The sequence below is a fragment of the Salarias fasciatus genome, chromosome 7 (genome assembly GCF_902148845.1).
Source record: "Salarias fasciatus chromosome 7, fSalaFa1.1, whole genome shotgun sequence".
Lineage (NCBI taxonomy): Eukaryota > Metazoa > Chordata > Actinopteri > Blenniiformes > Blenniidae > Salarias > Salarias fasciatus.
The window spans coordinates 20570670-20592985 of NC_043751.1; the positions used below are offsets into that span (position 1 = coordinate 20570670).

At 41.9% G+C, this 22316-nt stretch overlaps 2 protein-coding genes across 5 annotated transcripts; both read left to right on the top strand.

The window, feature by feature from the left end:
• Nucleotides 1–629: 629 nt before the first annotated feature.
• On the top strand, nt 630–10864 carry pias1b (protein inhibitor of activated STAT, 1b). Of its 4 annotated transcripts, none has more exons than XR_003931805.1 (14): nt 630–680; nt 3160–3592; nt 3736–3820; nt 4583–4630; nt 4800–4890; nt 4982–5116; nt 5202–5307; nt 5739–5812; nt 6337–6497; nt 6768–7157; nt 7246–7385; nt 8275–8312; nt 8805–9302; nt 9408–10864. XR_003931805.1 is itself a non-coding variant. In XM_030096438.1 (14 exons), exons 1-14 carry the CDS (start codon nt 657–659, stop codon nt 9135–9137), a joined length of 1977 nt encoding a protein of 658 aa, XP_029952298.1. In that variant the 5' UTR covers nt 630–656; the 3' UTR covers nt 9138–10864. The 4 variants fall into 4 exon arrangements, 3 of the variants coding, with proteins under 3 accessions (XP_029952298.1, XP_029952299.1, XP_029952297.1); XM_030096438.1 differs by having other exon boundaries at nt 6768–6901; nt 6983–7157; nt 8805–10864; XM_030096439.1 differs by having other exon boundaries at nt 6768–6901; nt 6983–7157; nt 8302–8312; nt 8805–10864.
• Nucleotides 10865–14187: 3323 nt separating this feature from the next.
• morf4l1 (mortality factor 4 like 1) lies at nt 14188–17918 on the top strand. The gene is made up of 12 exons (XM_030096012.1): nt 14188–14325; nt 14872–14918; nt 15003–15070; nt 15149–15235; nt 15603–15680; nt 15778–15803; nt 15916–16007; nt 16326–16427; nt 16725–16813; nt 16983–17155; nt 17256–17340; nt 17421–17918. The coding sequence occupies exons 1-12, from the start codon at nt 14286–14288 to the stop codon at nt 17503–17505; spliced, it is 972 nt and encodes a 323-aa protein (XP_029951872.1). The 5' UTR covers nt 14188–14285; the 3' UTR covers nt 17506–17918.
• The last annotated feature ends 4398 nt before the right edge of the window (nt 17919–22316 follow it).

A 22316-nucleotide genomic window follows, 5' to 3' on the forward strand; every position in this document is an offset into this window, starting at 1 on the left:
TTGAGCATAAAGTTGTCCAAAACAAATAAAAATATTAATTGTGTGAAGATTCCCTCGTGACTTGTTATGGTAAATGAATTGTGTTTATTTACACTCCCCTCTGCAGATATGAGATCCAGGAAAAATCAATCAATAGGCAAGTATAATGGAATCTAAGCAACACTTTTATTCTATATGTCTCTATGTGAATAGACAAGAAACAAACCATCACACATTTCGAAACCTTCACCTTGTGTGGTGTAAATTTTCTGGATTCCATTACCCTTCAACAGTTTGAAATCCACAAATGGAGTCCAAAGATATTTCATTTCAGTGTTGAACTGAGAATGAAATCTATAAAACTGTCCGTGTGTCACACATTGTCAGTTCCATCATTGATTCTTCTACGACAGATTTTCTTGAGTTCCCAGTTTTAAATAAATAAATAAATAAATAAATAAATAAATAAATAAATAAATAAATAAGTGTTGCCCTGTGCTGTCTGCTGGTGGTTTTGTGTGCGGCAGCAGCGCCCCCCACTGGTTCCTGAGCGGCGGCAGCGCCCCCTGTTGGCCGCCGTGCTGTATCAGCGCCCTCTGCCGGCCGCCATCGGGATGAGCTGAAATCTCTTCGTCCCTTGAGGATGGCTTCTGCGCTTGCGCAGCAAGAGGAACAAGATGGCGGAGAGTGCGGAACTGAAGGTAAAGAGAGCCCCTCTATTAGCTTCATAAATATACGTTTTAAACTGCGGGATATGCATTTAAAGCTATAACTTGGTGGTCACTTGAGAGTTGAGACTTAGATAATGGCACTACTGCAACAAATAATGAAAAAACAGCAACCCAGGCTGAGCAGACGAACAGTTAGCTGTCTGGCTAGCCCGTTAGCATTAGCTTTGTTATTGTTGCCGTCGTTCCGTTAGGCTGCGGATCAGCTGAACATCGGCCCACACATCGCTTTTTTTATGGGTAAAACACACATTTATGCCAAGGTTTCACACTTATCGACACCCCAGCATGAACCATTCCACAGTTTGGGTAGTTTATAGCGCAGACCGCGGTGTCGGGCTGAAACGGGCTCTGTCTACTCCCTGGAATCCATACGCAGCTTCACCGAAATGAGCGCCGCTTTCTGATGCAGATAGAGATAAAATCTCGGAAAATCCACCGTCCACAGACACATTTTATAAAATATAAACACAGTCTGCCTGTTTTACCTTCATACAAGAAGCAGCATTTCAGTGGAACACGAATCCTGTCAGCTCGCAGTCGGCGTTAGCCTGTCTCTGCTGAACAAGTCTCCATCGTTAGTTTCTTCTTTTGTGTCTGTAGTTTTATTTTTAATCAGCTCTCTGTTGAACATAAGATGATGGACACGGTCACACGAGCCTCGTTATTACACCCGATCATGTCTTTGTGGGATAAAACATATTTTCCCCCCCGAAACAACTTAGCAAATTAATTGTTGATTCATAATTAAAAGGTACTTATCTTCATCTTAGGTGACATAAAATAGTGCATCTAAAACTGACTCGAAATTTCTGGAATTGGAGAAAAACTCGCGCCACTAACAGTCCCCTCTGACCTCCAAAGGAAAACAGTTTTAGGATGATTGTTTAGTTAATCTGAATTTGGCTCCATCACTGACAGCAGGTCAGGTTCATCTACATTTTATCTATTGAAGGCTTTCATTGAAGAAACAGCCTATGCGGGTCATTTTAATAGATAGTGATGCTTTTGAGTTCCAGTTTGTATTGATATGAACACACAATGAGTAAAAGAAACAGCTGTGACATAAAAACACTGGAACTGGAACAGCTCACTGCTTCTGTTTTCAGGAATAGGGATATGACTAACAGTTTTCTTCTTATCTGTGCGATATAGTGTTGCAGTGGATATAGTAAATTGAGACTTTTTGATTATTTAGGGTTCAACTGTTCAATGTCAGTGATACATTTTATGATACAAAGTCAACTTGATACTGAAAGCTGTTTAGCATGCATTGATTTTTTTTTTTTTGTTCAATGTGACCTTGCAGTGTTTTGTTGTTCCTTCAAATTTGAAGCGTTTTTGTATTATCGTTGGCGTTTGAGAGAAAAGATGAACACATCTGTGTGAACAGATGCAAATTTGGTGGAACCAGAGTCATTTTAAGGTTGTTTTTGCTTGCTTGTAGGTATTTCTGATATACTGATGATTTCTAACTTTGCTGGCTAACTAATCTTTTTTTTTTTTTTTTGGTTTTGAAATATTCCATTATCTTTATAATGTAGTTACATTTCACACTAATTTCAAAGTACCACACATACAAATTTAAATATAAAAGAAGGTAGAAGATTAACAGACACACAAAGAAAATACTACCAAAACCTAAAAACAAGATGCATACTGCAAATAAACAAAGTTCATAAATGAGGTGTGTTTAGATTTTGCCTGATTTTCCTTTCATAAAATAGGAATATCATGAAAGCTTCTCTGGTGTAAAATCACAGCTGAAACATTGTGGGCGCAGCCATATTTTATGCATTTTCACTTCCCAGGACGTTAAGGATTAATAAAAACAAATACATGCACATGAAATTGTGGCTCCTTATCTTTCACAATCTCTTCTAATAAAACATTACAAACTGCTTTTCCAACATTGGTTGAATTATTACTAAATTAATTATTAACTCTCTTGTGTTTTCTTTGGAAAAAGCCTTTGGTTTATTGGATTTCATCATGTCATTGGAGTCCACACCCTGTTTCATCGTTTGCAGCCTTTTCAGATTTTTCTTTTAATGGATCGGGTTTTTGAAAAGAAGCACACCAGAAGATGTGCACTTGTGTTTGTAGCCAGCGGGCCGTCTGCCAAGGTCATTGCAGAGTGTCTGTGTTTGTTCAATATACTGTATCGTGATGCTTTTTTTGTTGGTCTTTTATTGATACACAAGTGCTGCCTGACAGGGACCAAAGAGGGGACATTGATCCTTCTGCTCCAGCCACGTGTCAGAAATGAAAATAATATGGGTGTCAAAGTTCTGTTAGCAAGAGGAGGATTTTGGTGTTTTCAAAGACATGATCGTGTTTTTAGTACAAAATAATGATGAAAGATGAAAAAGCAATGTTTTTTTTTATTTAATTTTTTTCAAAATTCCCTCATCATTTTGTCATTTTCCCCCCACCTTTCATGTTTTACCAGCAAATGGTAATGAGCCTTCGAGTTTCTGAGCTCCAGGTGTTGTTGGGGTACGCAGGACGGAATAAGCACGGCCGTAAGCATGAACTCTTGACCAAAGCTCTGCACCTACTCAAGGCTGGTTGCAGTCCCGCAGTGCAAATGAAGATCAAAGAGCTCTATAGACGACGCTTCCCTTCCAAAATGGTGTCGCCGGTGGACCTCGCCATCCCCGGCGTTCACTCTGCGTCCAGTCTGCCTGCCGGCCTCGCCCAGCTGGGGTTTGACAGCCACAGTTCGCCGTCATCGCTGCTGCCGGTTTCTTTACTCGGACCGAAGCACGAGCTGAGCCTGCCTCACCTCCCCTCCTCCCTGCACCCTTTGCACCCTGATGTCAAGCTACAGAGATTGCCGTTCTACGATGTGCTGGATGAGCTGATTAAGCCCACCAGTCTGGGTAAGTCGCTCATCTTGCTGCTCAGCTGTGTGTGGACTGATAACACTTCTTGGACACTCCACCCGGTACATCTTTAACACACGCTGGTATCAGTGCAGCTTCTGCTGTCTCTTAGGGTTAATCTGTGCCTTTCTTCTCCGCAGCTTCAGACAACAGTCAGAGGTTCCAGGAAGCTTGCTATGCCTTTGCATTAACACCTCAGCAAGTCCAACAGATCAGCAGCTCCATGTGAGTGAGAATGCTCCCTGCTATTTACTTTCTGTTGCTCTCAAACAGATGAAGGGGAAGAAGGACTGACACTGTGAAAGTATCATCACCACCTTTTACCCACTACTGCTTTCACAAACATGTGTGACCTGACCCAGATGTCAGAGTAAATTCAGCTGATATTAAAGGAGACACGTTATGCTTGATTTCATGGTTGTATCCTTTCATAAGCTCATGTTCTTTTACTGGGCCTTTATGTAAGTGATAAAGTGATAATGTGGTGTTGTGGTTACTACTATCGACTCTCCACAAGACGGTCCTAGGATAAATCCAATCTAGAGGCTCCTATGATAAAGTTAGGCATGGGATCCGTAGTTGAGGTGCATGTTAAATCCAACGATTAAACCCGCTGATGCAAGAACAGTTAACATAAAAAAAAACTGCAATCCATGCTTTCCCACAATTTTCCATTTGTAGGTTTGTGTAGATTCAGCTCATATCTCTCCGTCAACACGGCCACATGAATGCAAGTCACATCAGTGACTGTTGGTGCTGAATCATCACAACAAGTGACTTGAAAATGTATTAAAGGAGTTTAAGTTAACACCAAATAAATATTTAATGACTGCAGATGTGAAGTAACAAGAAATAAAACACAGGTCCATCTGTGGTTTAGGAGCATGATTAGATACTGTTGTAGAAGGTTATATGTGGATGAAAATATAGAAAGGTGTCCCAGTTTAAAGGGTCCTAGTCTGACTTGTCTTTGTGTTTTCTCTTCAGGGACATATCTGGGACCAAATGTGACTTTGCTGTTCAAGTTCAGTTAAGGTATGACGAATTGATCTTCTATATCACAGATCTAGATTGCTGTATCTGAAGCAACTGAAATGATCCAATAAATGAGAGTCTTTTCTCAGAGTGACAGCTCAGCAAAAACAAACTGCTTTTGGCATTTTCCTCTCAGTACTTATATGATGTATAATTTTTCCTCTGTCAGGTTTTGTTTATCAGAGACGAGCTGTCCCCAGGAGGATCATTTTCCACCAAATCTGTGTGTGAAGGTGAACGGAAAGCCTTGTAATCTACCAGTGAGTCCGCTTTCTCAGTATTTGTATCCTCTTCTCATTGTAATTGTATCATTGTGTTTCGTGGCACTGATTGTGTGTCTTTTCTCCACAGGGATATCTTCCTCCCACCAAAAATGGAGTTGAACCAAAAAGGCCCAGTCGCCCTATTAACATCACATCTCTTGTCCGACTTTCCACCACAGTCCCCAACACAATCGTGGTGTCATGGACTTCAGAAATTGGGAGGGTACGAGCTTTGAATAAGCCGCCGGCAGATTCGGTTGTGAGGAATCCTTGAGACATCATAGTGATCTGCTTCGCTCTTTTCTCAGAGTTTTTCCATGGCTGTGTACCTGGTGAGGCAGCAGTCGTCTGCAGTGTTGTTGCAAAGACTACGGGCCAAAGGAATCCGGAACCCAGATCATTCAAGAGCCCTAAGTAAGTGATAGGAAACATGCTGTGTTGCCATCTGTTAAAAAAAACAAAACAAAACAAACAATATAAGGCAAGCACATTTTTAAAGGTCAAAGCTCCATTCTTATTGCAGTTCTGTGACCTGTTTGACTGCATTGTTTTAGCCTATAGAAAGCTCACGGAAGTGACGAAGGTAGAAAGAAACTACTGCTTTCACTTAGGTTTAGTTTTGTTTGTTTCTTATCATTTTCTTCCCACACAGAACTCACATTTTCTCTGTCATATCTGTTGCCGTTATTCCATGTCGACATGTGACAATAACCTGATACTGATGACTGTCTGTACAGAAGTTGTGTTCAGTGTGTTTTTTAGTGAATCCAGTCCTGCTAAATAAATACAGGTGACCTAAATCACAGTGTTTGAGTTCTTACGTTGTGTTTGCACTTTTCTTTCAGTCAAAGAGAAGCTGACGGCTGATCCAGAAAGTGAAATCGCTACCACCAGTCTACGAGTCTCCCTCCTGTGTCCTGTAAATAAAATTAAAGTGTTCGTTAAATATCTCACTGTTTGGGAAAGCAAGGGGTTTTTTTTTTTTACAAGTATTTTCATGACTTTTCACATGTGATCAGATGTTATATAACGTGTGTGATGCAAAAGCTGGAACGTGAGTGTATTGGCAAAACCTCAAGTTTAACAAGCATATCAGCACCCCATTGTTTAGTAAAGATTAAATGTGTTGTTTGCTCAATTTGGTAAATAATCCAAAGTATTAGAATCCATTCAAAGTTTGTGGAAGAAACATTTTTTCTATAGTTTATCACAGACGAGAAAACGCAATGAACAACCTCTTCAGAAGAGCAAACTCTCAATAAGACTAAGATGTTTCAATTATTTTGAGTTTGATGGTGTCTCAGCTTGAGATCCTAAATTAAATGAGTCAACATTCAAAATGAAGTTTAGTCATCATACACTTCAGTGCAACTGTAACTCATTTGAGAAATGTTTCTCCACTCCTGATTTCACTGCCCGTGTTGCTGGTCTGTCGTGTTCCAGCTGGGGAAGATGAGGCTGACCATCCCGTGTCGATCGATGACGTGTTCGCACCTCCAGTGCTTCGACGCAACGCTTTATATCCAAATGAATGAGAAGAAGCCGACCTGGGTCTGTCCAGTCTGTGACAAGAAGGCACCGTATGAGCATCTCATCATCGACGGGTGAGCACAAACTCTGAGTGTGCTTTCAAAACGAGTTGACCTCTGTGATGCTGAATCATTGTAATGTTTATCAATAAGCCCATAATTGGAGCCATTTTTATTGATGCTGATTTGTGAGTGAGTAGGATATTTATGCAATAATTGTCTTATAATGTCTTCGTTTTGATGTTAGTCTAGATTACAAAGTCTGATTTTGAGGTGAAGCTGAGGTTTATATAAATGAGGAAATTGTTTTGGAGGATGTTTCTAAAAAGCTTTCGGTTTTCTCAGGTTGTTCATGGAAATCCTGAACAGCTGCTCCGACTGTGATGAGATCCAGTTCAAAGAGGACGGAAGCTGGGCCCCCATGAGGTCGAAGAAGGAGGTGCAGGAGGTGTCCGCTTCCTACAATGGAGTCGACAGCGGTACGTCGCCTTCACGTTTCAGCATCACAAGTCAGGTGACTCGTCTGCGTGCACCGCGTGAACTTTGCCATCTCTTTGTAGATTTGTCTCGATCGGACTCCCACGAACATAAACGATCATCGCACGACAACAATAAAAAAGTGGATGTGATTGATCTGACACTGGACAGCTCTTCAGAGGATGAGCTGGACGATGAGCCGCCTCCTAAGAGGCCCTGTCCCTCACTGTCGCCCGTTTCTCCTCCTCCAAGCAAAGGGTGAGTCTCCAAACCACAGCATGTAGATGTCTGCTAACATTCTCCTTTTGTCGTGTTGCTGAAGCCATTTGTTGCCGTTTCCTCTCAGAGTCCTCAACCTGCACAGCCAGGCTTCGCCCGCCAGCAGAGCTCCCAGCATGCCCCCCGTGGAGACCAGCTACATTCCTCCCCCTCCACCTCTCATCCAGGACTATCGCCACTATTACCACACAGCCAGTGACCTGCCAGGTACGCCTGTCAATAGTCCTTTCAGGACTTAACACCGCTGCCTGGGCGCTTGCTAAAAGCATTATCGATCGCGGCGATAAATTATGCTGTCCTCGGTGGATGTGGAGCATTACCTCGTTAGTGCAGAGATCCTGCAGTGAACCTGTCACAGGAAGAGCAGCATGCATATAATACCCCGATGATCATATCAGCGCAGGTTTTAGCGCCGAGGCAGGGCTGCGGACGATCAGTCCTCTCTTGCTTTACTGTCTTAGTTATCCCCACTGTCTTTTGAGTTGATTTATTTAGATTTTATGGCTGTAGGATTGCACAGGGGGGGAAAAAAGCGAGGACTGCTGCATTATTTTCCAATATCGAGCAGTTATTGGACATTATTGAGTTCTAGTGTGTTCCATACTGGTGACTCTTGTGATTTGGTGCTTATATTGGTAAATATGGCCATAGTTATACTTAGGACTATAAAATGGGCAAGAAAGTTTCCTGTCTGGTAGCTTTGTAATCTTTAGATGTTATAAAATGGGCTCAGCGTTAAAGAGGCTAAAAGAAGATTTAGTTTCAAAAAGCCTCTCTGGACCTAGTTCTTCATAAAGAGACCCGCTCTCCCTTAAGCTCCACACTCCTCATGCATTTCCTCTCAGCCGAAGTGTTTTAGACTTGATCTTATCTGAATTGGGAACGTCAACAGAGCTCACTGGTACATGTCATTTTTTCTTTTTGTTAAACCGAAGTTCCACTGTATCTACTGGGATGGTCGAAGTCTTGAGAAAGGACTTGGACTTGTTATTTGTGAGTTGTGTGTGTTTTTATACAAACCTTGTGAACAACACAGACACATTCAGCATGTTGGAACTGCGCTCAGTGACCCAATCACACGCTTCTTCTTTTACAGATCTGAATTTCTTCTCCTTCCTCCAAGGTGACAATCAGGTACATTTACACTCACGCCTGCTCTTCTGTTTCTACATTCAGATTGGACCAATTTCGTGGTTGCTGTTACATCTACAGGAGTCACTTTTAGGCCTGGCACAGTTTACAGAAGGTCCTAATCACTGAAGAAAGTCATGTCTACAGACCCCTTACTTTCCATTAGAGTGCTCATAACAAAATTCAGACGGCCACACGCACCGCATGGGACGCATCCAGGATTTCCACGTAGTCTATTAATAACATGTTTCACACGCCGTTCTCGGCTGTAGTACAGAGTGAAAGGACCTGTTAATAGATATGTTGACGTCATGCCGACAAGATTACATAACCCAAACCAGCTCCCATAGTTTGAATATCTAATCAGCCAAATGGGCGGTGGCTTCACATAACATGTCTTGAAGATAAGATTTCATATATCGCTTTCTTTCTTTCTTTTATTAAATATTTACAACAAACTTGTGCGAGTTTTGACTTTGTCTCCTCTCCTGCCAGCATTACAACATGGTGATGGCGGCCGCAGCGGCGGCGTCGGCGTCCGCCCCGGAGGACCACGACCTGCTCCTCAACCGGTTCCTGCCCTACGGCTCCCCGCCGATGCTGCGGGAGCAGCCGGGCACCCCGGGGAGCAGCGCGCTGGCCGCCACCAACGGCGGCGGCAGCAACAGCGGCAGCACCAGCAGCCTGGTGTCCTCCAGCAGCCTGCGGGACCGCGACAAAGACCGGGACAGGGACAGCCACGCCATCTCGGGACTGTCTAGGTCCTCGGTGGAGGCGGCGGCGGCGGCCATTTACGGCTCCATATCTGACGTTATCTCTCTTGACTAGATCCCCACACAGAACTGAAAGACAAGGGAGACGTGGAGGACAGGACCTCTTTGTAAATACGGAAGAGGAAGATGGAAGAGAAGAATACAGTGCTATGTACAGAGAGGAAATCTATTTTCAATTTTACGTATCATATGTATATAAACTTAGGACACTTCCTGTCCGGTGAGTTGCTTCAGTTGATATTTTTCTGTGAATACTGAAGACTTTTTCACACCTCTTCATGTGGTCCTTTGATTATATTGTACCTTTTGTACCTGGTTTTTACAGTTTCCTTTCGATACATCCTGTCAACGGCATTATTTGGGCATCCGTGCACAGAACCCACCCAGGTGGAACATGGTATTTAGAACATAAAGAAAATGGGCATTGTCACGTCGACGTACAAAAAGGCAAGTCACAGCGAAACAGGAACATGTGTAACACTTTCTTTATTTTCTAAATGGCATCATTTCCGTCGGTGTTTCCGACGGGAGAACGATCGGGCCATTTCCGCCATCACTGTAGATGTTTGTTTTGAGTTTCTGTAGGACATTCATGCTGTGGTCGTTATTTTTAAGAAATTATTTATGATGTAAGTTATGTTGGACGTGTGTTGGTTTCTGTTTTTTTTTTTTGTTTTTGTTTTTTTTTTCTCTTTCTTGTAAAGAAGCATTCCCTATGCCTCTAGGAACTTGTTGCCACTAGAAAAGCAAACGCTTCGATCCTTCTTTCGTCACAGCAGCATTTTTCTCCTCCTCTCCGCCTTCTGTCAAATCAAATATGAATAACTTTTTGTGTTACGACTGCATCGAAATCGCGTACAAATTGGAAGTAAGTCAGTATTGTGCGATCGGGGCATGAATAAAGAGCACTGATCCAGCAAGAAGCCACAGTTAGAGCTTTTATATTAAGAAGTGAGATTTCTAAATAAATGTGTTTTTATTTTATTTTATTTTAAAGAATGTGTTATAAAGTTATTTTTTGCTTATTACTCCTACACACATAGAGAAGTGGCCAGTCAACAAATCTCTGCTTCGCTTTCCAGACAAGGCTAGTTTCTGGTCCACCTGATATTAAATCTTTGATTAAAAGGCTTAAAACTGTTCACTGAGTGTAAGTGGATTAACTGCATTTCACTGTCTTTATGTTTTTGTTGGGGCACTTGACTTTTTTTTTTTTTTTTTTTTTTTTTCCTCCCCTTGCGAAACGGAGTCAGCGGGTCGGCGGAGTGTTCACGCTTCCCCGCTTCAGACGCCAGTTTCTGCTCTGTACGTCCGCGCGCGACCCGAACGCCGCTCACCCGTGTGAGCCGCTGCGCTGCTCCTGAGCGAGAACACGGGACGCGCAGCTCCTTTCTGTCCTCGCTGGAGCTTGGTGTATTTTGCTGATGACTGTGATAGCTTAGTCTTGGAGTGAATCACAACATGCACCCTCGCCCAGAAGACGCAAACCGTCGTCGTTTGATATGGACATCAACCACCTCCTTTTTTCTTTTTTTTCTTTTTTTTTCTTTGACTTGTGCTTACAGTTAGGATTATTTATTATCATGCATATTTTCAGCATTTGTTTGATTTGTGGATATGCATCGCTGTCATTGTATGTGATATTTCTTTTGTAATTATATAATGCTATTTAAAGATCTCATTGTTGCTTGACATGCATTGTAACATTTCCTGTTTCTGTCTGTTTTTGCTCTCAGATGATGTCAATAACTCAATAGAAGCTTTGATCAGTTTGAATGGCTACCAGGTCTCCTGTGCTGATTGATATTCGTAGCAGTTTAACAGAAGACGGTGGAGTCGGTAGGACAGTCACTGTAAATGAGGCAAGCGATTGAAGTTTGGACGTTCTGGAATGAAGGCTGAAAAGTTTCATCATGGAGGGCACCTGACAGGCACACTGTTAAATATATACACAGGAGCATAAACATGAAAGGGAACCATAAAAAGAACTGCATGCTTCAGAAAGAGTAACAACATCGAGGGTGTGGAGGGAAGAGAAAATAAACGTATCAGCACTGTACTTCCTTATGTGCCAGGTCTATCTGGGAAACAGAGTGGTTTTCAACAAACGCCACATCCTGGTCTCTTTCAAAGCATGTACCACACAACATGATCCGTCCCAGAGATCAAACACTGATAATAGCAGCCTGGTGAATGATAGTATAAAGCTGACAGTCATTGCCTTAGGAATTCTTTGGTGACACACCCTAAGAGTTTAAATACCTGAGCTTTACCACTGAGTTTGACCAACCTGCCAAGTCAAGGAAAACAGCAAGAACTCAGATAAGAGGTGAAATGTTTTCCAAGACATGAACTACTTCCAGTGAGCAGCCGCGCATACAGTATTTACCCACTCCAATTTCTCCAGGATTGCAGTGTGGCCTCTAAAAATGTGCACTCAGAACTACTTCCACTCATATTGACAGGTTTTCCTGCTCACACACATTTGAAGTGGAGCACTTTTTTTTTTCAGGTATGTCATCATGACCAAACCAATGTCAAAGTTTTGTAGAGCTGACGAACGTTCAAGCCTCAGTGTCATCATAAAAGCCCCAAACCCGGACGACTGCAGCCACCAGGAGCCAAAACCCTCGATTGTCGTGACTTCAATTTTCAACAGGAAACCTTCAAAGGATTAAGTTCTACATATAAATGATTTTCAAGATCAAGATTTCAGAAAACAAACAGGGATCGGGTCCCGCCAGATTAACTGTATCTGTGTGCTCTCCTTGTTAGTGTTTGGGGGTCTGCGAAACCCTTTTCAGACGTCATGTCGGGAAGGAATGTGTAGAATCAACAAACAGGAAAAAGATCACAGGCTGTGTTTGAGAAGGCCGAGCCAAGATTGTCCTGCCTGAGCAAACTTCAATATTTGATAGCAGGCTGAGGCTTTCTAATGTTTTCATTGCTAATGCACCCTTTGATGCTCAGCTTTGTTGCACACACGTTCAATAAGAAGAGCTGACTCAGTACTACTGATTCACCTGGAACCACTTTTATGGTTATAGGATAAAGGCTGCAATCAGAAAAACAGATGCAGTTTGTCTGTTTGGGATTTTATTCATAGGTCTTTACATTGAAATAGTACAGCATCAAATAAAATGCAACATTTATACAATTTCTATGCTACACATTACCATTAAGGCCTTTTTTTCCTTCTTACTGACTTCTCAGAAAACGCTGCTATCATCAAAGAGAATACATCATCTTGTTGATAGTTATCTTGAAAAGTTTATTTTGAGATTAGTGGCTGAAACATTGGACGTTTCCACCCACGCTGAAATGTTTTCCAAGTCCGATGCTTGTTTGACAGAAATTCAGTGACTCACTAGTGACCAAAAGGTGTGAAGACAGCAAGGGTGATAATGACAGTGACTGACTGTCCCGGAGCAGCAGGAGAAAACCACACCAAGTGACTCAGTGTGACTGTTGACATTAATTACTGACTGCACTCAGTTGGGCAGGTTAAGTTAAAAAGGCAGAGAACACACTTTTTTTTTAACATGTGTGTAATAACTACAATTATGTATGTGCATGCGTGTGTATTGTTGTTTTACTGGTTTTGTGGGAACCAAAGCTGCAATGCACACTGTACCTGCTGAGCCAAACCTGCCTTTTAGGGACATGAATGTTGGACAAAATTATAGAACATTAGCAAGGGATTTAATAGATTAGATTATGGCATGCATCTGTGTGTTGAGGAGACTGAAAATTGTTCACACACTCTCTCACTTGCAGGATATGCATATATAGTCAGCTGTAAGAGAAAACTAAGTGAACAGGAGCCTCCCAGTGAGAGGCGCTACATGGAGAGGGTTCCTCTAAAGTTCATCATGAAATACTGCCTGTTTAAAGTTGTTTTCATTTGAACCTTTTCAGCTTCAGAATGTTTCAGTGAGCGTGTAGCACAAACCAAAAGTGACACAGGTGGCATTTTTTGTTGCCCATGTAACAATCGAAGTTGCCCATCCCTTGTTTAATTTATTGAGATGTTGTGTGTTCTTCAATTTGATTAACTTTATATTAATGAATACCCAAACTTTTAAATCCTGTCAGTTTAAATCAGGGTTGTCAAATTCATTTTAGTTCTGCGACCACATACAGCTCAATTTCATTTTGAGGGGGTTGAACTGGTAAAATAGTGCCGTGATAACCTTGAAATTTAAACTTCAAAATTTGACGTTATTGCAGTGTACAATATACATGATGAAAAAAAAAAAAAAATTATTGAAAACGATTATTGCAATCTCAAAATAAAGCCAATTTTAATGGTATCCTCTGGTGCAAAATAAGAGTGAAATGTCCCAAAACTTTCTCCTCTTACTATTGCTTTAACAAACTCATCTTGACAGCATGAGTTTGAGACTAATGCTCGTTTGTTATCTTTATCACTCCATCACTAATACCTCTGCTCGGGTCTCAGGGTTGTGCTGTTTCCATTACTCTTAAGAAGTTTGTTAAAACATCAGTGTTTGCTTTAAAAAATTTTTTTGCCATCTGCTTGGTTTGCCGGGTTGGATTGGAACCTCTTACAGGCTGGTTTTGGCCAAATAGGCCTTATGTTTGACACCCCTGGTTTAAATACAGAGAGTTTATGTTTTTATTTGTGAAGTTTTCTGTGACAGGGCATCAGACTGTCAGATGGCAGCAGCACGTGATCAAGACAAATGTCCAATTTCAATGGGGATCTAGTCTGTTGCACAACTTGATTTTAATAAATGTTTTATTCTTATAAACTCAGTTCACGCACATTTTTCTTAAACTTTATTCATAATAACACATTATCAACAGGGCAACAGGACAAACTGAATTCATTACATTTTAAGTGAACATTATAGAAAGAAAAAAAATCTAAAATAAAAGAAGACAAAAGGAAGAAAGACAATTTCATGAATGATTTTCTCAGCAGGTGCTTCTGGGACTAAATATGTCAGTTTTTGCACATTAATTAAGCCTGCTTTGGCATTTAAAACGCATGTTGCACCCAGGTCAAAGACATGAACAGACTCAACAACAATAGATGACGTCGAAACGTGCTGACGGGCGCGTTGTCGCACTCTGCATGCGTCATCACGTCGGTCGTGACGTTATTAGAGAGCGGCGCCGTTGCAGACTGGAATGGGAGCTGGCGATTTTTCCCAGATTTTGATAGTTTAATCTGTGAATGGCGCCGAAACAGGACCCGAAACCTAAATTTCAAGAAGGTAACCAGCTGTTGGTTTCTCGCCCTGTTGGACTCGCGGTGTCAGCGGGCCTCGGAGCTGCTGGGAAAGTCCAAAAAAAAATGTTCGATTGTGGTCGAAACAAGCTGTGGCGCCACCGCCGAGCAGCAGCTAGCCACATTAGCTTCTTATTGTTGTTGTTAAGGACACAAAACATGGCATTCTGGGGGGTTTTCGCTGCTTCGGTTACTGGGAGATATCTTTAATTTTTCATGCAGTTCACGAGTAGCAACATAAAGATAATCTGTTGGAAATTGAGAGATGTTGGAGATGATAAAGTCAGCAGCTTCATTCATGCAGCGTTAGCTTCACCTGCAAAACCGCCCACCTCTCTGTTAGCTCACAGCTAGCATCATATAGTTACACAATTAAAAATGCTGTATGAGTGAAATAAAGTTATTGCCAGTTATTTTGAATGGCTTTTGATCGCAACGTGTCGGTGTGTGGGTATTTTACCTGATATAACAGCGCTGTTTAGTGATGAATGGATTCACGTGCTCATATTTCATTGATGAACTTTGCGTCCAGGTGAAAGAGTGCTGTGTTTCCATGGTCCGTTACTCTACGAAGCTAAGGTAGGCCTCCTCTCTGCCTCATTATATCGTCCTGTTCTGTGTCTCTTATCTGTTTTTGATGATTATTCGTCCTTCCCTCTGCAGTGTGTTAAGATCAACATCAAAGACAAACAAATCAAATATTTTATTCATTACAGCGGGTGGAACAAAAAGTAAGTTTCTGGCTCAAAGCAGTGAAGATCATGATTTTTGCAGACGATTGATTTCATTGGTGATCCTTCATCTTGCAGCTGGGACGAATGGGTTCCTGAAAGCAGAGTGCTGAAGTATGTGGACAGCAATCTGCAGAAACAGAAAGAGCTTCAGAGGGCCAATCAGTAAGTCCCTTCTCTCTTGTTATGTTATTTTTACTATGAGGAGTGATACCAGCTAGCATTGAGACAGTGCCCAGTATCGAAACACACAAATGGATAGAATATAGGTACTTGATATCCAAACATATCAATGATTGTGAAGCACTGCGCCACCTGGAGGCCTTCAGAGGAGGCACTTTCAGCCACAGACTCATTTCATTTAAGTACAGGACAGAACACAGCAGGAAGTCTGTCCTGCCAGCTGAAACCACACTCTTCACTGAATATCAGCTGCCTGAATGCGTGCTTATATATATCATTGTACTAACATCAAGTATGATGAGCATATTTAGTGCATACATGAGATTTGAATGTGTTTTTCTGTGCTCAGAGACCATTATGTAGAAGGAAGAATGAGGGGTGCTGCACCGAATAAGAAGATACCTTCTGCATCGCAGAAAAATGATGTGTGAGTACAAGGAGGGGTTTTCATTTAGTATTATTCTCATATCTGGTTGAATGGATTTTAAAAAATGTGTTTTTTTTTTGTTAATGTTCTTTCTTAGGAAAACCAAAAAGAACAAACAGAAAAGTGAGTACATAAATATAATATTGACATGACATCCTTAATTTATAACCTCATCCTTATGTTGTAGCTGGAAAAGTTCATGTGTCACATTTCAGTGTTGTTGGTGTTTCTGCAGCTCCTGGAGCAGGAGAAGGGACGAGTTCAGGAGGAGACCCGACTCATCCGCCACGAAAGAAGCGAGCGCGTGTCGACCCGACTGTGGAAAGTGTGAGTTCTTGACTGGTTTCAGTTCCCAGTAACTGTGTTGAAGGCAGAAGTGTCAGATGTTAAAATGGCTGCAGGTTCACTGTGAAAACCGCAACCATCAGTGTAGTTTTTAGTAAATGCAACAAGTAAGTTTATTATTATGCAAAAAGAAAAAGTCCAATATGGAAAAAGAACATGGGTTTCGGACACTTGACAGTATTTTGCAACATGATGTTGAATTTTCAGTATTTTGAGCTTTTTTTTCTGTGTAAACTTGACCTACTGCACACTGTTTGTCACGCTCAACTTAATATCTCCAATCTGCCGCTGTTTATTTAGGAGGAAACTTTTATAAATCGAGTGGAGGTAAAAGTGAAAATCCCCGAGGAGCTGAAGCCGTGGCTCGTGGACGACTGGGACCTGATCACACGGCAAAAACAGGTGAATTTACCCGCTGTGCAGTTTTATTTCTGAAACCTGACTGACCGAAAATGATTTATGTCAGATTTATGTGACATTTTCATAAAAAAAATAAAGACAAAAACATCCTGTTATTACAGTGGACAGTTTGGTGTTGCTAATCGTGGAGCCATTCTTGATTTATTTTGGGTTTATCTATCAGCTGCATTGCCTCTTAAAGCCGAAGGCTTTGATTTTATCAGATGTAGGGATTTTTTTTTTTTTTACACTTTCAGAATAATTTATCTGTGCTTTTCTCTTCACTTTGTCTGCTTTCAGCTTTTCCACCTACCTGCCAAAAAGAATGTGGACGCAGTCCTTGAAGATTATGCAAACTACAAGAAATCAAGAGGAAACTCTGACAGCAAGTAAACACGGTTTCTTTTTATTTCATCTCCTCAGATCTGCGGCAGATGACAGCAGTGAAAAACTGCAAAAAAACTTTCTATGCGTGGTATAAATATCTGCTCCCGGCTTGTGTCGGCGGCATGTTAAAGCAATTTTTTTTTTTTTTTTTTCCCCATCTTGACTGCTCAGGGAGTTCGCTGTAAACGAGGTGGTCGCTGGTATCCGGGAGTATTTCAACGTCATGCTGGGAACGCAACTTCTCTACAAATTCGAGAGGCCTCAGTACGCAGACATCCTGGCCAACCACCCAGATACGTCCATGTCTCAGATTTACGGAGCCCCTCACCTACTCAGACTCTTCGGTAAGCACACGCTTCACTGCACTAATTCACTTCTTAAAGAAACACAACAACATTGCAACTGTTCCAAATTGTTGAGTTTTGCTCGAACTGCTTTCCAAAGTGAGAATTGGAGCCATGCTGGCCTACACTCCCCTGGATGAGAAGAGTCTTGCACTGCTGCTCAGTTATCTACAAGATTTCCTCAAGTGAGTATCCAGAGGTCGTCTCTCGAGACCCTCGGCGCTGCGGCAGCTGCAGAAATGACCCACCTGTCGCTCCTCTCCAGGTATCTTGTGAAGAACTCGGCATCGCTCTTCAACGCCAGCGACTATGAAGTCGCCCCTCCAGAGTACCACCGCAAGGCAGTTTAAGCACGTTCTCCTGTCGGATCCGACACATCTGCCCCTGCGTGCACGAGTGTGTTGACGTTTGGAGACGACATTTTTAACCTGTCGGAAGGATGTGACCTGGCAACGCGACTTCAGAGAGCGGACTGTGCCCGATCGGTCGGTCTTTACCGAGGAAGAATACGATCAAGATGTCACACTAATCCCAGACAAATTCATTTTCTTTCATGTGGAAAGCTGCTGAGTACGCTCTTCCTGTATTGGTATGTTTTTCAGTACCACTTTTTTAGTTTCTTTTTTTTTTTTTTTTTTTTTTTTTTTTTCCTTTCATCCAATGTTTACCAAAATCGAGATTGTTTTATTTGTTTCCTGTTTGGATTCAGATGCTGGCTAAATTTGTCTTGTAGGCTGTCATCATTTTCTAATAAAAAAAAGTCTTTCATTCTCCACGTGTGGGTCTGTCTTTGGTTTGTTTTAATCTGTTCATCTTTTCACTCTGAGGAAGATAAAGCATCTGTTTTCGATGTGTACGGACTGTACCGCAGGGATTTATCATCATGGAAACTTGACACGGAGGAGAATCGGAGGAGCTGCACTTTCTTTTTCCAGCTATGTGGGGATGTTGGTATGCTGCTTTAAAACGGTTCAAAACTTAAACGGCGTTGGCCATCACCTCAGGAAAGTTCAAAGTTTATCTGCATTTCCTAGTTTGTCCACCGAGGGTTTGACTAAACAGTCGATTACAGAACTGAACAGCAGATGGAGGCAAAGCTCAGAGGTCAGTGGCTCAGTGCCAGATCACTTTTTTTCTTCACTTTTTTGCTTGTAAAATATCAACATTTGAATTATGAGTGTTCTCAAAAAACAGGCTAAACCATAAAAAAATGTTTTGCTCTGAGAAACAAGCATCCAAATTCTGCATGAAGAGACTTTTTTATGAAAAGTAGATACAAATGAGATTAAATTGGACCAATCTTTTGTCATTAGTTGGATGTATTCATAGTGAATGTTCTAATCCAGACATCGAGGCCACATGCAGACTGCTTTTGGTCATTTTAAACTGGCTGGCTTGGTTTCAATAGGAAATTATGAATCAAATTAAAAGCAGAGCACATTTCACATGAAATACAACTGCTTTGGTTTTATTTTGAGATGCTATTTTGAGTTTTTCAGTGTCAATTCATCTATTTTCAGTATTATCAGACAAAACATGCAAACACATAAAGGAACCTGACCGACACCACAGGAATAGCAGCTCATCATAATAACACACTGCTCTCTGATCAGTTACAGGTTTGAGTTGACCTTTCGGCTCAGTCTTCCACAGCAGGCCCAGTTCTTCATGTGGAGCCCGGAGAATGGATTACCCACCCCTGAACCCCTTTGGAAAACTCCACATATTGTTTTTGGACCGTTGAACCCTGGTAATGTTTCCTCCTTTGATCACTTCATTCCTCCTCAGATCTGTAACTGCTGAATGTGTGATGCTGAAACTCCGGTCCTCTGTAGTGATGTTTGATCTTTGTCATCATTGCAAAGTTACCTTCTTTGACCAGTTTCTGATTTCATCCACATTTACCCACACTGCAAGACTGATGTTTTACCCTTCTTCTTTTTCTAAGCTATTAAAAGATCCTTATAGTCCAAGGTGTACAATCAATTCTACCCTATAAAATGCAAAATCAGTCACATAACAGGCAGTGCGAGGCACAAAGGAGGCTTCTGTGTCGACCTCAACACTCCGCAATAATTAGACAGTTAAAGCGTTGCCAGAAATGTGGCTGCCCTGTCAGGCCGGATTAAAAAAACAGAACTGCTATCAAGCTTTTTCCAAACTATTGAGCTTTTCCGTCAATGAAGAGTAAAATGGGTCAAACATGTCTTGTTATTTTCACTCTGCAGATGTTTGATCAGTCTTCAAGTAGTCCGTTCAAATTCCTTCTCTTTCTGGTTCGTTCAGTTGATTTTAGGTGTTTGAGTATCAGCCACGACGTCTGTTTTACTTCATCTAATTACGTAGCAACTGCAGCCAAGATTTGCTCAGTCCCGAAGAAACTGAACGTAAATCACGACTTACTTAGTCTAAAGTGGACAGATGGTCTTCATTTAGACTCTTAAAAGCAGCAGCCTTGGCCCCGGGGCTGCAGTTCAGCTGTAAAGCTGTAAATACTCCACTTAAAAAATCATTTCAAACAAAGTGGGGTAACTTGAACACCTGTTTTTTCCCCCCTTCTCTCTTAAGGCTGAGCTGATTTTTTTTTTTTTTTCCCTGCTCTGATGTTGTGAATGAGCTGAACTCTCCAAACCAGTGCAGGAATAACACTCGGGTGATGGGAAGCATATGCTGCAAGATGTGTTTTTTTGGCCACTCGGGGGCCAATTTACAGGCCCACATTTTTCACGTGTGTCTTAAGACAATAATCAGGTGCTCGTATGCAACTAGAACATTGCTTTATGAAGCTGAAACATGTTTTTCGTGCAGTAATCACTGCTTTTTGAGGAAAGACATGTACGTCTTCCTCCTCTCGCCTCTCAGCTCTGAAATGTGTTGAACACTATCCCCTCCAGCAAGCCGCTTTTCCACTGCTGGCTTATACTTGAAATGGATAAGAGAGGCGAAATATTAGTTTCAGACTGATTTGTGGTTTCATCTGTCAGCTGCTTGCAGTTGTTTTGGCACGGACAACCCCTGAGCATTTCAAGAGGAATTCTTCTTCTTCTTCTTCTTTTTTTTTTTTTTAATCCAATTTCCCCGCCAGCCGTAACCGGGACCATGTGTGTTTCTCGCCGGGGTTTTGCTCTCAGATCACGGCCCCCCCGACGCCTTTTAACAGCCCTGCAGAAAGACTGACACCCACACCGAGCTGCTCTGCAGATCCGTTTAGGGTTTCCTCTGTTTCCTCCCGTGATTAACACTTCACACGCCGCCGTCGAGGCCGGGTCACCCAGAGGTTTTCCTCCGCCGCCGCCGCGGCTTTCACGTGACCCCGGCGACCCGCAGCCGGAGCGCTGTCGTTACCTGACAGATGAGAGACACACATGCGCGACGCGGCCGCCGCTAATAGGGGGAGGGGGGGGGGCGGGCTTGGAGTCCTGAGTGATGGCTTCAGCAGGTTTTCTGCTCGGGCCTGCCAGCCCAGAGACACGTCTCACACAGAGGAGTTCACTGCTCTTCAGGGAGGATCACAAGCTTCATCTGAATATTTCAGCATGTACATGTGGTTGTGTTTTTATATGCTAGAGCAAATTATTCTGTCCACCTAAGTGAAGAAAAGGAAAATGTGTTCAAGTCGATTTAACATATTTTGCACACATGATTAGAACTTATTATTCCCGACTGACACTCTGGAGTACAAGCAATCTAAAGATCTCATCTTTCTATACTGATTTGTCTCGGTTGGGGTCAGGGGTCACTGGAGCTGATTCCAGCTAACGATAAGCGAAGCCAGGGTTCCTCCCCAGTGACTCACAGAGCAAACACAGACGGACGACCACACACACTCAGTTAACATGTATGGTTTTTTTTTGTTTGCAAGGTGGGAGGAAAACTGGAGTACCCGTAGAAGACGCACAGGGAGAACATGCAAACAAACACAGAAAGACCAGATCTGAATGCACGATGTTGGAGCTATGAGGTGAGATTGTTAACCACGGCGACACGGCAAAGATAAAGATTAAAGCAAAAATATCTCCATTTTCTTTTTCTTTTTTTGTTTTTACAGCATTCAACCTGTTCCTGGATATTAATAAATCACAGTTACTGGCTATTTCTCAAATACATGCATGAGTTACTTTACAAGTTAGAGCACATAAAGAGGTATTACTCATAATTTAAAGTATTTCTTACATGACTTTTTAAGGAATCGTTTGCTAAAACATATAGACAGCAGCAGATAAAATGATATTTATCTGTGGCTGCCAAGAAAAGGACTTTTCATTGCATAAAGTCAAATATTTTATTTGAGTCACTTCAAGATTAATGTTGCACTTAATCTCCAGTAGTTTGGATCTTCAGTGAAATAATAAATTGCGTTTCACTGGAGACAAAAGCTTCTGCTACAGCGACTGAGTAAGAGCCAGGAGACTTGAGTGACTGTAGCTGTTTAAAGAATTTCATAGTTTTCACAACAATTTACAGCGTTCCTGTCTTTGTTTCCAGCTCATCACTTCGGTACTGTGCAGGGAGGAAAACGACACCGCAGCTGTGGAGAGAAACTCCCCAATTTTACTGCTGAAGCTTCTTTTTTTTAACCTTCAGGTAAGTGATTGAAGGTGTTTTATCTCAGCCTGAAGCTTTTTCTGCACCACTTTAGAAATAAGAAACAAAAACAATGCAAACTGAAGCCACGATTCAAGTCAGGTAATCTGTAAAACTCTTATTCGATTCAAGGAAGTTAAATTTTTTTTTATGTGCAATTCTGCCCACCTGATTGATATAAATCTATTTCTATGTTTGTTTTTTGTTAAATACTTCATGCCTCTTGCTGTGTATGTTGTTATGGACTACATCCCAATTTGTACCCATGTTGAAGTGAAATCTGCCTAGATCGACAGATGTTGTTGTAATACTGCATCAGATCCACCAGATGGCCTGTGTTCATCTGAAAGCCTGCTTCTCCTTCCTGGCTGTGAGGGAGCTGTGGGTGCTGCTGTTTCAAACACCGCCTCACTTTGATTCACCTCCAAAGTGTTTCTTCTGCTAATAGCAGCACAGGAGAGGCTTTCCCCTCACACACAGATCACGGTTCCTTTGAAGATGTCATCCAATCCGCCTCCATCTTGCAGGTTGTAAACTCAAAACACACAGTCCTGGAGGGACTTAGGAGCCCCCCCCC

Coding starts and splice junctions, on each gene's coding strand:
- pias1b (XM_030096437.1), top strand. CDS start 657: ATGGCGGAGAGTGCGGAACTGAAG. Junction 3,593..3,735: donor GATTAAGCCCACCAGTCTGG/GTAAGTCGCTCA, acceptor TCTTCTCCGCAG/CTTCAGACAACAGTCAGAGG. Junction 4,891..4,981: donor GAAAGCCTTGTAATCTACCA/GTGAGTCCGCTT, acceptor TTTTCTCCACAG/GGATATCTTCCTCCCACCAA.
- morf4l1 (XM_030096012.1), top strand. CDS start 14,286: ATGGCGCCGAAACAGGACCCGAAACCTAAATTTCAAGAAG. Junction 15,236..15,602: donor GAGCTTCAGAGGGCCAATCA/GTAAGTCCCTTC, acceptor TTCTGTGCTCAG/AGACCATTATGTAGAAGGAA. Junction 16,428..16,724: donor TGATCACACGGCAAAAACAG/GTGAATTTACCC, acceptor GTCTGCTTTCAG/CTTTTCCACCTACCTGCCAA.